The 16492-nt window shown below is 35.2% G+C and overlaps 1 protein-coding gene across 1 annotated transcript in view; it reads left to right on the top strand.

Moving 5' to 3' along the window:
* The window catches only part of LOC117120699 (arachidonate 5-lipoxygenase-like), a gene marked incomplete at its 5' end in the record, with an annotated part of 20844 nt that extends 5402 nt beyond the window's left edge, over positions 1–15442 (top strand). Inside the window, 5 exons of the mRNA XM_033265737.1 lie at positions 5104–5318; positions 5740–5999; positions 6995–7260; positions 7917–8089; positions 12883–15442. Of these exons, the coding sequence (XP_033121628.1) occupies positions 5104–5318; positions 5740–5999; positions 6995–7260; positions 7917–8089; positions 12883–12997 (1029 nt within the window). The remainder of the gene's footprint in view (positions 1–5103; positions 5319–5739; positions 6000–6994; positions 7261–7916; positions 8090–12882) is intronic.
* Positions 15443–16492: the final 1050 nt, after the last annotated feature.

The following is a 16492-nucleotide window of genomic DNA, read 5'->3' on the forward strand; positions in this document are numbered from 1 at the left end:
AAACTATGGCATTATTTTAGTCACTTCTAGTTTTGCTATAAATGTGAACATTGACAATAAACTTAGCTAACTAGTTACTCTTTACTGTCTTTATCAAATTTGATTGAAATGATCATAGTGCCAATTTCCAAGATGGCGTTTACCTTGGCGGGGAAAATGGTTATTTTTGCAAGATTATTAGTATTATTATTATTATTATTATTACTATTGTATAAAATACAATCTCATCAAAGCAATGTACACATATAGAATATATATAAATATTATTACTTTAATAGAAATTTTATGTTTTTTTATTATTGTTGAAATCATTATTAATATTATTATATTATATATTACTATAATTATTGTATACTTGTTATTTCAAAATTATATTTTATTATTGAAATGAATTACATTGTTAGTATTGTTATATAATAATATTATTAATAAAAAAAAATTTTATTACCACTATTTATATCAGTACAGTATTATCACCATCCGTCATCATCATCCTCATCCTATTCGTCATCGTCATTCTCATTGTTGTCAATCATCATAATCATCCTTACTGTCATCGATTGTTGTAATCATCACCATCATCATCATCATCACATCATACTCCTCCATCGTCATCATCTTCATCACGTCATCATCAATCATCTATCGTCGTTATCATCATCCTCATAATCTTCATCCTCCTCATCTTTAATCATTTTCTTCATCATCATCCTCATCATCATATTCAACCTCATCCATCATCATCCTCGTCATCATCAATGGCGTAGCTAGCTATTGGGACAGTCCCACACAATTTTTCTAATGGGTCCACAAACAAATAGGTCTACATTTTAAAAATGTGGTAATTATGTAATTTTATGCATAAATGGATCCAGATTTCTCATATTTAGTTAAAATGGGTAAAATATAAGAAAATGGCTCTAGATATTTTATATTTATCCACATTGTTTAAATCTACACGTGAAGTGGGTCCACCCTGATACTGTCCCACACCGTTTGAAAATCCTGGCTATGGCATTGATCCTCATCCATCATCGTCACGTCACCCTCATTACCATCCTCACAAATCAACGTTATCATCATCACCATTACCTTCATCCTACTAATCATCCTCATCCATCATCATCCTTATCCTCATCCTTATCCTCCTTATCATCATTACTCATTCATCATCATAGTCCTCATTATCATCATCATTGTCATTATCATCGTCATCATTATCCTCATTACAATCATCATCTATCATCATCATCCATCATCCTTGTCCTCATCATCATCAACCACATCATCATCATCATCCTTATTAACCATCATTATCAATCATCATCCTCATCATGAGGATGATGATAAAGAGGAGGAGGACAAGAATGGAGATGAGGATGTGGGGCAGAGGGGATGTTTCTCATCATTCGTCATCATTAACCTTATCAACATCATTCTCATCAATCATCCTCATCATTATCACGATCATCCTCATCAACAACCATAATCATCATCATCCTTATCTTCATCATCATCCTTATCTTCATCATCATCAAACTCATCATCCTAATCCTCCTCCTTATTATCATCATTATCCTCACCATCCTTATCAGCATCATTTTCTCCCTCATCATCATCCATTATTAATCATCATCTACCTCATCGTCTTTCTTCTCCTCATCAACTGCAGTATCCTCATCCTATCCATCATCATTCTTATCTTCATCACCATAATCATCATTACCATCATCCTCATTATTATCGTCATCCTCATCATCATCCTGATTACTGTCTTCATCATCATCATCATCATCATTTTCATCATTATCCTCCTCATCATCAGTCACCATCATGAGGAGGAGGACGAGAATGAAGATGAGGACGAGGGGGAGGATGAGAGGGATGATTCTCATCATTCATCATCATCATCATTCTCATCAATCATTTTCTATTCTCATCATCATCACAATCATTATTATCAACAACCATTATTATCAATCATAATCACCATCATCTTCATCCTCACCATCATCCTCATCATCTTTTTTCTCCTCCTCATCACCAACAACATCCTCCTTATAATGGGGATTATAATGAGGATGGAGATGACAATGAGGAAGATGATGATGATAATAATAATAATGACATAAGTATAGTAAGAAAAACAGTACTAACGCTAATATTAATGTGAATTATAAACTATACATTTTTTTAAACGCATAAGAATAATTATATACTATATTAATAATATTATAAAGTAACAACATAATAGTATAATAATAATGATAGAAGAAAAATGTAGTGTAGAAAGATTCAATTTAAATAGGTAAACATTTCCTTTAATTTTGATTGCCGTAAGTCTTGGAATTTGGTGTGTTGACGTCATCATTCCAAATTTGCTTGGGGAATTCCCGTCAGACAGGCCTAGACTCCCTTGGTCCGATGCCACGACAAGGTCGCCACACCACAAATAATGATTTGCTTATCCATATAACATTATTTTGATTGCCAATCCCTAATAGTTTGGCTTAAAAGCAACATTTTGGGCCATACTAAGCTAAAAAAAAAACTATCCCATAAGCCCAGGGACGTTTATTCCGGGACTCTGACCGAGGGTCTAGTCGGCCCTGTGTTTGGACCCACCCTATCAGACTCCCTTGGGGCCGCCACTGAACGACTATAATGGGTAAGTATTTAATTAAGGTCTGTCAGTTTTCACATTTATAGAAAAAAAACCCTAAAAGTGACTAAAAACCCTTAAAAGTGACTAAAAACCCTTATGGGTCTCCCATACCCCGATTCAAAAATTGGTATTTTAAAGGAAAATTTCACTATTCCGTTTTTCGGTTGGGTTAACTTTATATTAGTTCATTAATTATATATAGGGCCTATATGTTTTTTTTTATTGCTGTACTGTATGTATATTATTTTATCGAGATTGTATTTCTTGGATAACAATAAAATTATTTTTACATTAAAAACATAGTTTTTCCCACCATAATGGACGCCATATTGGAATTTGTCATGATGACGTCATCATTCCGATCAAATTTTTTAATGAGAGTAATGAGTAACTATATAAGTTGTTGTTACATTTCATATCCACAGTATATGTAAAAGTGACCAAAAACATAAATTTATTTCCCCTACCCCCATCTTAAATAGTTTAAAATAGGGTATTTTAGGCCAAAATTTCAAAGTGCTGTAAAAAAAATTGCCCAAGCCCTAGGCATGGGGATTTTTTTCTGAGACACTATAGGGTATGCCGATTCAGAAAAACCAAAAATTAATTTTCCTTTACTTTTTTCCCGCTAAAGTTCATTTCAGCAGTTTTACAACCAGGCTAACTTGATTCATCATCGACGAATCACTTGATTCATCGACGAATCACTTGATTCATCGACGAAACGCTTGATTCATCGACGAATCACTTGATTCATCGACGAATCACTTGATTCATCGACGAATCACTTGATTCATCATCGAATTGTTGCTTGAACGGCGTTCCAGAGTTTAAGGGTTGCAGAGGCTTAATTAATCGATTTTATACATAGATAGTCTAATAATATTATGTAGAAAATACATAGGCCTATAATTTTTTTCTCCCCGACGAATTGTGCTTTTTCTTCTTTTCTGGTGGGGCAAGTACATTTTCTGGGTGGAAGCCACGCCATAGCGTTGCCACTGATATTTACCAAATACATTTAACAAACATCCATGTCCTCTAATTTCATATGACTAAATATATTCCTGGTGAAATATACAAAGCTAAATTTAGCGGCTTTCCAAATGACACAAAAGTACTATGCGGCCATCCGCTCTCAAGGGCAGGTCTTAAATATAGGCAGACCCTTAAATTTCTCATAAGCTAAATTTTTTATGATAGGTCAAAAATTATAGATAACATACGGTACTAAATGTCGCAGAAAATCCCACTGGAGCAAGAAACCCTGCAATGATCCAGCTAGATGGCCACCGTACCACCTCGCTTACCACCACCACTAATTTCATCTGCTGTTGTGTAAATATCCAACATTCTTGGCATGAGTTATGCTCTCTCAACGATTATTTACATCTATTTCCATAAGACAATTTGGGAACACAAAAATGATGCTTCTAAATATATTTTACTTGTTGCAAGTTTGACCACAATATTTATTGCACATTTGGGTGAAAAGGAGTGCAAGGTTGTTGCTACCACCACCTTGTTTGCACCCACATGACACCATGTTTATAAAAGTGTCAGGATCAAGATGGTGTCTGTTTCTATTGATCCAACCAATACTGAAGTGTGAGATTGTGCATTTCGAATGTTGCTTTGCTGCAGAAATAGTTGACGGCAGATTTTTCAAGCTGAAATTATGAACTAACCGGAGGGTCAATTCCTGTTTTGCAACACATGTTTAGAGATTTTTTAGTTTTACTTCAGAAACTGGTTGGTTTCAAATTTATATCAGAAATTCAAAATCGCGACTCTTTTGCATAACACTGTTTTTGTAGTGTTTGTAAGGTTTGGACGCGGCCATTTTGGACGCCATTTTCGTTTTGGGATGCTAAAAGATTCAGACCTGCCAGATAATGGTTTTTCTGTATTCCTTGTACCTTAAAACATATGTTTATTTTTGTGCTTCCAACCTATCTGGTTGCAAACGTAAGCCTATGATAAATTTTTTTAATGGCAGCCATTTTGGATAACATTTTTAGGATACTTAGAAGACTTGAACCCTATAGATAATCGTTCTATTGTATTCCTTGTACTTTAAAACATATGTTTAGACACTTTATTTTTGCTTCCAACTTGTCTGGTTGCAGAGGCATGATAACATTTCTCAAAAGCGGCCATTTTGAACGCCATCTTGGATTGTGCGGAGAGCTCCAGTGGGATTTTCGGGGACTTTTGTTATATTATTCTCCTCATAATTCTGGACATATCCTGAAAAATTCAGCTTGTTATGAGAAATTTCCAGGTTAGAATCTAATGCTCTTGGACCTATGGAGATACAAACGTGAATAAAATGGATAGATTCCAACTTAATAACCGCTCCCATCTGCTCTTAACTATAAATTAATAGAATATAACTATTGTATGTTATCTTCTTTTTTACGTATGTTGCCCAATAGGTATTTCTTCCGACAGACAATGAGTACACATGGATGATTGCAAAGATGTGGTACAACAACGCAGACGCGTCCTATCACCAATCAGCTTCACATCTGGGAATGACACATTTACTTGTGGAAAGCATAGCAGCGGCGACGCACTGTTGCCTGTCTCCTTCTCATCCCATATTTCGTCTTCTAGCGCCACACTTTTTGTATCTTATTGCAATTAACAAGTAAGTATGTCTATGCTCTATTGGCGTTTTTACTGGAAAAAAAATAATATGATATCATTGTATGCATTAAGCGATATAATTATGCAGCCTGTGTGTTAAATAAAATTCTTTTTTTTTTTTGCAAATATTTTACATCATTATCATTGTCGCCCTCATCATCTTCGTATTTATCGTCGTTATTGTCACCATTGTATTCTTATTTGTCGTCACCATCATTATCCTTCAAGAGAGAAATTATCGTTATTGTCATCATCATCGTTAACATCACGGTAATCATTCTCATTATTATCGCCGTCATTATCATTAACGTCTTCATCTTCTATATCATTGTTGTCATCAATATTATTATTATTGGTATTATTTTTATAATTAGTATTATCAATTTTTGCATGTTTTGTTTGTTATGTTTTGCATATTCCAGAATTGCATTGGTAGCTCTCATCGAACCAGACGGTTGGGTGGACAAGGCTATGACCATCGGTCGGCTTGGCATGTTTGAGATTGTAAGACGACGCTTTAAAACATGGCGACTCGACGTTGACGGAACATTTCCGAAGGAACTTGAGTCTCGTGGTCTTCATGACCCGGATGTACTACCTAAGTATTACTTCAGAGACGACGCGCTGTTGCTTTGGCACGCTATTTCTAAATATGTCACCACTGTTGTGAATGGCCACTACAGTAAGTATATATCAACCATAAAAATGTTTGTTAATTACGAAAAGTGTTACGTTTGTAGTTGTAACTACAACTATTTGCCTCATATCACCTTAAGTTGCAAGCTATCTAATTACTTAATCACGTCCCCACAACACCTTCTTCCCCCCCCCCCCGTCATCAACATGCATGTAAGGTGGCTGCACTCTTTGCGGGCAGTTAGCCCGAGGTGCCCGCGTCCCCTGGGGTGTCGGGTCTGTACAGTACACCATGCCAAAAAAGTCAAAGAAAATCTAGCCCGCGAGCATCGCAGGCTGATTTTTGCCTGCGTACACTTCCCATAGTTTGCCGAGGGCACCGCGTCCAGACTGGTCCTTCAAAGGCTACAGAGAACATTTCTACTAAATTTAATCTATATACTTAATGCCTATTTTAATATACTAAGGGATTTTAACTCCTATTCATTTTCTCTATTCATATATATCATATACATGATATTTTATACATTTTTATCATCTCATATTTTGCTTATGTCTTATAGTTTGAAACTTGTAAATTTTTCAATGCAATACTCAACTAATGCAATATGATATTTGTCATACCTTTTAGTTTTAATATTTAATATTTTTGGTTTAACCATATTGTAATCATGCCTTTCTAAAGTGTATTTTTAGTAAATGGCAAAACATATCTCATTGTTCACTTGTTTGATCGATGATTCTGGTTTTCATAGAATCGCTACACAATCGCCACTGCGTTTTCACTGCAATTCTTGGAATGCGTAACTCTCCCCGACGCAATCAGGAACGCTTCCTGATTCAACTGACCAATCGGCGTCGCCAAAGGAGTCTGCGGTAGCGTGTAGCGATTGTATGGAAACCAGGCTTAATTATCATTGGCTTGGCAACTGCCCTGCCTCTTGTCAAGATGTAATAAACCATCTCTTCACAATCATTTACATTTGTGATTATTCTTAGATACAAAAAGTAAATGAAATTACTTTTTTAATTAATTTTCAGATATACCAATTAAAATATCGGAAGATTTTGAATTACAAGAATGGCATAAGACACTATCGTCACCAGTTGACAAGGGAGGGTGCGGCATCCAAGGCATACCAGGGGATGGCTCCTTCAAGACTGCAGAAGAAATCATACAAACTGTCACATCTATGATATTTACTAGCAGTGTGTCTCACGCCGCGGTAAACTTCGGGCAGTATGACAACTATGGTTTTCCACCAAATTACCCGGCATTCATCAACGGAAAACCGCCTACTAATAAGGTAATTACCTATACAAGTAGGCCTAAATTTATTTTCACATATATAACAGTGTGTCATTCTCCTGATGACGACCAGAGCAATCTCATCTAAACGTCATGACAATCAACCAGTGGTTTTACCTCAAAAGTTATATTTTTTTTTTACACATGGTGTAGAGGAAGTTAACTATTTTGTTATGTTTTAGCAATCTAAGGCATATATATTATGTTGGATATCATGGTTGGTACGTCTTTAGCTATTATTTTATTTAAAAAAAAAAAAAAAAAAAATCCTTAACCTTTTTTGTAGACGAAGTAGAAATTACTATTTATTGATTATTGGTTTTACACAGAAAGTTAGGATAAAGAGTACAGTCGAAACTGGATTTTACATGTAGGCTAAAATGTTGAGATAGCTTATATTTTCGTCATATTTTGTTTAAACTGATTTACATTTTTTGGTCAACTTATTCATTTATTTATTTGTTTGTTTACTTGATGAACACACGCCTTTTTTCTTATCAGCGTCATTCCACTTAAATACTGAATTACTCTTCTACTTGCCACTGTACTGGTCGCCACGTGTTGGTTTGTTGTAACAAGTCCTAGTTCAATATTTTGTAGATTCGTGTTAGTGTATAATTGTTAATTTTACGATATGTTAATTGGAATAAATAGGAACTCCAGGAATTGAAAACAGAGGAGTACGTACTGAAGTCCTTGCCAAATAAGGAGACAACACTGAGCATAATGAAAATTACGAGTCTTTTAAGTACGAAAGGAACCAATGAATTGGGTCATTTTGAGGTCAACTACCAATTTGATCCTGTGGGTGAAAAAGCTATTGACCAGTAAGTTTCCTGTCGCCATTATTATCATATATGAAAAGTTTTATGTATTCTATTGTATTTTCGGGTACACTAGATATCGGTATTATATCGACATTATCTACTTCAGCAGCAGTAGGCCTAACATTACGTTATGATTATCCTTGTCAACCATAGCGCAATGACGTCAGTGAAAACTGAGTATACTAATAATGGAGATATTTGTGTTACTAGTTAAAAGTTATCATTTTAATTTAAAACAAAAACATGCGAATTGCCACCCTCTATCAAACGGTCTCCCTCTATTGTTGTATTTAAGTTAAAACTGAAATCCCATCTCTTTAACTCTATTTAGACCATCCCCTTTTCGGATTTTCAATTTTTTAAATCTTTCTCTAGGTTGTACTCTCTGCGCTTTTGATCATTTATTTGAAATTAGCGCATTATAAATATTTTATTATTATTATTATTATTATTATTATCAAGTTGCTTTACCTGTGAAATACAGGTTATTGCCAAATCATTCTGAACAGAATGGTAAAGAAATTGGGTCCACATAAGCATACAACATGGGCCACTTGCACGTTAAAACCCACACACTTCGGAAAATGTTGCACTTGTTATCGTACTCGCAAAAAGGATTGAGTAACTGTAATTCACTTCATCGTCATTACCATCCATGTCAACATCATCATTGACATCTGAAAATACCACAATCAATCTGCAACAATAAAATCAATAACATCATCTGCAACAACAATGGATAACATCATCATTTCTAAAGAAATTGGGTCCACATAAGCATACAACATGGGCCACTTGCACGTTAAAACCGACACACTTCGGAAAATGTTGCACTTGTTATCGTACTCGCAAAAACGATTGAGTAACTGTAATTCACTTCATCGTCATTACCATCCATGTCAACATCATCATTGACATCTGAAAATACCACAATCAATCTGCAACAATAAAATCAATAACATCATCTGCAACAACAATGGATAACATCATCATTTGCAACAATACAATTAATGACAGCATTATCTGCAACAATAAATCAATGACATCATCATCTGCAACATCACAATCAACGGCAACATCATTAGTAACCACACAATCAATGACATTACCATCTGCAACAATACAACCAATGACATCATCATCTGCAACAATCCAATCAATGACATCATCATCTGCACAAATCAGTGGTGGCGCCAGAGGGGGCTGGGGGATATAGCCCCCGCTCGGGGAAGCATAGACGAGTAAATTTTGTCGAGGGATAAACAAATAAAAAAAATATTTACATGTAATATTCGTTTAGCCACTATATTCTTTTCATTTAACTATTTGTGTTAACTTTTCATCGTAGTAATAATAATACTAATAATAATAATAATAATAATAATAATAATAATAATAATAATAATAATAATAATAATAATAGTTCAATGAGACTAATAAAAAATAATTTGCTTTCTGTTATGACAAATGCTCGCTTGGATAGCCTCATGATGCTTAGAATACATCGTGATAGGGGAAGCGACCTCGACCTTTGTTTATTTTTTTAATTTATTTCTCCACACACATGAACATATGAACATACATAACAAAAGCTTAATAGTAAAATCAACTAAGAATAATAATACATTACAGGATAAGTGTGTGGAAGTAAGTAAATATGTTTAGAATAAAACTTTAAGCTGTGGCCACCAGTTAAAAATATATAGAAATCCAAAAATATAAAACAATATATATATAATACATATACACACACATATCTATATATATATATATATATACTGAAATATAAATCAAGGTAGCCGTTAACACTGTTAAATTATATACATAAATCATTAAAGAAAGGTAAATACAGTGTTCGAATAAAGGACATAATAATACATCGTGTAGCATAGCTCGCAACGAATGTAGTCCTGTAAATAAATGAATAAAGAAATTGTGTAATAAAATGCCTCTGGTGGGACTCGAACCTGCGTCCTCTCGCTGTCAAGGCGAGCGTCATAACCATTAGACCACGGAGGCTTCATGGTTAAACAAATTCAAATACCACCAGATACACTCTATTACACAATAAGTACGGCTAGAAACAAATAATAGCATACACTGAAATATAAATCAAGGTAGCCGTTAACACTGTTAAATTATATACGTAAATCATCAAAGAAAGGTAAATACAGTGTTAGAATAAAGGACATAATACATCGTGTAGCATAGCTCGCAACGAATGTAGTCCTGTAAATAAATGAATAAAGAAATAGTGTAATAAAATGCTTCTGGCGGGACTCGAACCTGCGATGATTTATATACTATATACACATATACATATATTTATTATATATACATATACACACGCACAAACAAACGCATACATAAGATAGCAGTCCGTTAAGTACCGTATAATAAGAATGACTGACAAAGAGACCAAGCGACTTACCCGCCACACCCCGAGTTCAGAGACTTTTTAAGATTGTATTTGAAAGATTTGAGATTAGGTAAGGATTAAGGAAGTTTTTAAGGAATTCCATAATTTTGGACTAGTGTGAAACATGGATTTTTTTTCTAGAGGAGGGTGTATATTTTTCAAATAAAGCGTTACTTTTAGCAAATCTAGTATTATGATCATGTATGTCAAACTGTTGTTTTGGAAATAGATTATAAATATGGGGGGGGGGTAATGTTTCATTTCTAAAGCGATACATAAAAATATAGTTTTGTAATTCATGCAAATCAAACACATTTAGAACATTAAATTTGTAAAATAAAGGTTTACTATGGGAAATACGAGTTGTCCCTGCACAAATCCTGAGAGCTCGATTTTGTAGTTTTAAAATATTGTCAATAGGGGTTGTTGCAGCCCATAATGTGTTAAAATAACTGATATAGGGTAAGATTAAAGTATTATATAAGGATAAATGAATGTACTGAGGAAAGTAATGCTTTAATTTAATTATAACAACAATGTTTGTGTCTACAGGGCTAAGAATTAACTATATGGACCCGCCCACTCTTGACCACCACCCTCAATACACTGTACACAATAAAGTCACATGATCTGATATAGTGTGATTCGGTCGTGGTTTATTACGACAAAAGGCAAAGGGACCGTCGCACACGATCGGTCCCTAAATTAATTTCCATAGTAAAAATTCTTAAAAAGTGGCCAACAAGCCAAGCGGCAGGGTGCCGTAGCGCCACTGACCCCGAAAGGGTCAGCACCCAACGCAGGCAGCAATGCCATGGCCAAACGTATATAGTATAAAAAGGGATTACGACCGAATCACACCTACATTTACTGTAACCAAATAAATCTAGCTACTCAGCGTGCGTAACTTTAAAGTTTACTGTACATACTTGAAACGTTTTAACTATTTTTCTATTGCTAAGGGCATCTTATCAAATGCGTATGCCGAACCTTAAGATAATTAATTAAAGCATGCCTTAAACCTATCTGATTTGGACATTAGAAAACATAGCTTACATGAAGTCATATTATAGTAACTAGTGGCGTAACGCCTATGCGCTCTCATGTGGCGGTCCGTAGGGCCCCCGAATTCTAGGGGCCCCGAGGGGCCCTACCTATAGGTTCCTCGATCTAGCACCCTGACCAAAAGGACTTTGTTGATAACTAACACCATAAGGTGTCTCTGAAATCGACTGTAGGGCATATATCATATTATAACGATTAAAAAGAAGGGGACCCGTCAGCCCGACAGGGCCCTCCTCTCGGCCCGGGACCCCACCAAAATTTGTCAAAAAAAAAATTTAAATACAGATAAAAATAAAATTATGTTCACAATTTTAAGTCTGTGAGTGCCATTTCCGGCCATCTAGACGTGCAATAATAATACATTTTTTTTTATCTCATCCCCACAAGGGCAACAACATATATGTGTGTCTGAAATCGACTTTAGGACATCATATTATATCCAGTGGCGGAAAAAAGAGTGGTGGGGGTGGTGGGGAGTTGCCGGCCTGGAGCTGCCGGCCCGGGGCCCCACTAAATTTGTCAAAATATTTTTTAACTTGATATAAAAAGAAAATTATATTCACAATTTCATGTCTGTGAAGTGCCATTTTCGGCCATCTAAAGGTGCCATATTTATAAATTTTCTTACCTAGTACTCAGCTCCAACCATGGTGGGTCTGAGGGGGTGTAGACTCTCCAACTGTGAAAGTCCTTTCCTGGCCTCAATTTTCTGGATCCATATTAGATCATTTATTCATCGTTAAAAACATTTATAATAACAATGCACATTTAAAATCCAAAGATGGAATTGGTGACCGGGACCCAAAAAAGGGCCCCAGTTTCAGAAATACACAGGGCCCCCGGCCCCATCGTTACGCCACTGATAGTAACTCGATGCCTATCAAATAAGTAATAAAAATTCGCCATAATTCGTCAAATATCCTTGGCTTCCCCCACCGGGAGCCCTAGGCGGCCCCCTGGCCCCAGCCAAGTGAAACTTGATTCGCTTCATTAGCGCCACCCCCCGTCCTGGCCTTTAGCCCCTCCGTCGGGCAGGTCATGGCGCCATCACTGGCAACAATACAATCAATGACGGTATCATCTTGAAAAATTTAATCAATGACAGAATCATCTGAAACAATACAATTAATGACATCATCTGCTGCATTGCAACAATACAATTTATGACAGCATCATCTGCAACTATACAAAGAATGACATTGTCATTTTTAACAGTACAATCAATACCATCATAATCTACAAAATAATAAGCTAAAACCCTTAATCTTATCAATTACATCATTATAGTTTCAACTGATTTTTTTTTCAGATTCATAAAGGATTTGGCCGCTGTCGCAGCAACCATCAATAAGCGGAACAATGTTAGAGAGTCGGAGTACAAGTATTTGGAACCGAAGGATGTACCAAATGCTATTAGCATTTAATTCCACATAAGAAAGGATACTGAGTGTTAAAATATGTTATGGCGAGTGTAGGGGGTTAGAATCAACTCTTTGCAGCCTATAATATCAGCTTGATGTTCTTTGATTGTTAATGTTATGCACCTTGCACATGTATTTTATTACATTATTTAAATTTTGGTCCTGTGCCGAAAATGTATGTAAACAATAATAATACTAATTGATTTATATTTTTCAGATAGGTTGTGGAATGCATTTTATTTTTGTTTTTTAAACTATTCTTTTACTAAATGTTGATATTGTACATTGTGGTAACGGTTGGTACAACGGTTGTGAATCAGAATCGAACCCTCGCTGTGCAAGTTAACATTTTTGCCCTTTTGGGCAAGACACTTCATTAACCTTGCCTCTTACCCAGAAGTTGAAGTGGGTAGCTAGAAAGTTCGAGTGCGAAATGCACTGATGTATTTCGTGCAGAACACTATGGACTATTTTCTCAATAGGCATTGTTCCATTGACTGGGGTAATAATGTGGAGAAATAAGCAGAGACGTATTTATATTACTGTATAATGTAGCTGATAATTTTACAACCAGTATTGGTTAAGTGATGTGTGATGTTCATTTTTCTTTAATTTTCGAAAACTCAAACATATTTTTTCTTCTTTTTTTAACTAACTTTCGTCCCTCTACGAGCCTAGAACATGAAATCAAACTAAGCATCATCCAGTAGCGTCTCTTAGGAGTCTTGAAATGGGGAAGGGGGCTGATGGAGTGGGAGATCTATGATTCGAAAAACATTTTGATTTGATTTTTAACTACTTGACGCAACCCTAGATGAGCCCCAATAATAATATAAATATATATGTTGCTGTTGAAAATTAAGTTGTAGTATTTTAAAATATCTTTTCAAACTTCTGTTGGTAACATTTCGTTTTATTTCAACATTTCATATAAAATGTTACATATACATTGACAGTTGAAAAAAAAAGGCAAACATTTAAGAAACAATGGCAAAAAAGACATTTCTCTCAAACCTAAATTAGTAACAATGAAGATAAAAGCCAAATAAAGTCAAAGTTTGTATCCATCAATTTAACCGCTGCTAATTTCTAAGTGTTGAAAAAAATTGTTATCGCCAATAATAGGACTTAACGAAGTTAGAAATTTTGTAATCACCAAATAAAAAAAATTAATATTGTAGTTACTCTATCACACAACCAAAATTATTTGTATGATACCGTGAAGGAATTTTGATCGCACCATGGTGGTCAATATCTTTATAACATTGTATATATCTAGGTATGTATCTATCCATCAATATATCAGATCGATCGATTTATTCATTCATTCATTCATCCATCCAACCAACCATTCATTCATATTCATTCAAATATAGAATTACGTCTTATTATTATTATTATTATTATTATTATTATTATTATTATTATTATTATTATTATTATTGATAACAATAACGCAAACTAACTTAATTTTAGATAATTAATAACATGATGTCTTTATTATTTATTCATGAAATATTATACCAAATAAGTCTGAATATTAATGAGGAATACTTAGAGACTGTTTAATATTCCTAAATTTAAAACAAACCTAATCTACAGCACGTACATTAGATATATTTCGAATCTATAAAATCTAAGTAAAGATTTCTGCTGGTAGTAGTATCCACAAATACCACACACTTGAAATCGCTAGTTGTTTATAAATACCTGTATCGTGTTTATTGTTAAGAAGGGTTTTTGAGGGGATTTTTATTTAATAGATGGGGGCGTTTATTCGAGGGAGGGCTGTAAACTGTAAATGTAAAACTGCAACACATAATTTCCTTCAAAATGCGTTACTGCTTGATCATAAAGACGTATTGATCCCAACCAGGTACAAAAAATATCTACTGGAGTAGAACATTAATAGATGATGCTGCTTCCATTATATTTGTTTACAGTCAATTGTGGGGAGTGGGGTGTTATGTAGTGTAGTATTAAGGTTCAATAGTATTAACTTAATGAATAGTCTACCTAAATATATAGATAATCTATCATACAATTGGTCATTTATAACTTTACCCAGGTCAGTTGGACTTGACCTTTCTCATACTATGAATCTATGATTGAAAGTTAAGTCCAAGTTATGAAGTTTGTGATATATCTTAATTAGCAGCTTTTTGGTAAACAAGCTATAAAATCATAGAGAAAGAATTTATCTATGATCCAATCAGAAACTCAAAAATGATGGGGTGACTTAATTTAGACACACCCCCATTACCTTGAGTATAATAGGCAAACACCCCACATCACTGACACAGAGAATATCAGAGAAGATCAGTAGAAGTATAGATTAAGAGCTGACTCCACTCTAAAGGTTCTTAAACATCTGAGAAACCCGGAGTTAGTCAATTGTAAATATATAGAGTAGTGAATGCTGAATAAAATCTTTGCAGTGTACAAAAAGGAACCGTGTTATCTACTCATTAAAAGACATTGACCAACCAGCTCCTAATATTTCATGCTGGAATCCCACAATATTACAGTTATTCGAAGAAGAAATGAACGCCCCGGGGCGTTTCTTCAAAGCGTGGCGATTATGTGATATGATGTGATTTATTACGACAAAGGCAAAGGGACCGTCGCACACGATCGGTCCCTAAATTAATTTCCATAGTAAAAATTCTTAAAAAATGGCCAACAAGCCAAGCGGCAGACAGCAATGCCATGGCCAAACGAATATAGTATGGGAAGGGATTACGACCGAATCACACCTACATTTACTGTAACCAAATAAGTCACTCAGCACGCGTAATTTTAAAGTTTACCGAACATACTTGAAATGTTCTAACTATTTTTCGGTTTCTAAGGCATCTTATCAGATGCGTATGCCGAACTTTTATGTGAAAGATAATTAATTAAAGCATGCCTTAAACCTATCTGATTTGGACATTAGAAAACATAGCTTACATGAAGTCATATTATAGTAACCAGTGGCGTAACGCCTATGCGCTCTCATGCGGCGGTCCGCAGGGCCCCAGAATTCTATGGGCCCCGAGGGGCCCTACCTATAGGTTCCTCGATCTAGCACCCTGACCAAAAAGGACTTTGTTGATAACTAACACCACAATGTCTCTCTGAAATCGACTGTAGGGCATATATCATATTATAACGATTAAAGAGAAGGGGACCCGTCGGCCCGACGGGTCCCTCCTCTCTGCCCGACGGGGCCTTCCTCTCGGCCCGGGACCCTACCAAAATTTGTCAAAAAAAATTTAATGCAGATAAAAATAAAATTATATTCACAATTTTAAGACTGTGAGTGCCATTTCCGGCCATCTAGACGTGCCATAATAATACATTTTTTTTTTATCTCAGCCCCACAAGGGCAACAACATATATGTGTGTCTGAAATCGACTTTAGGACATCATATTATATCCAGTGGCGGGGGTGGGGAGCTGCCGGCCTGGAGCTGCCGGCCCGGGGCCCCACTAAATTTGTCAAAATATTTTTTA

Source organism: Anneissia japonica, unplaced genomic scaffold (assembly GCF_011630105.1).
Source record: "Anneissia japonica isolate Jap-2015-1 unplaced genomic scaffold, ASM1163010v1 scaffold287790_len634930_cov199, whole genome shotgun sequence".
In the NCBI taxonomy this organism is placed as follows: Eukaryota; Metazoa; Echinodermata; class Crinoidea; order Comatulida; family Comatulidae; genus Anneissia; species Anneissia japonica.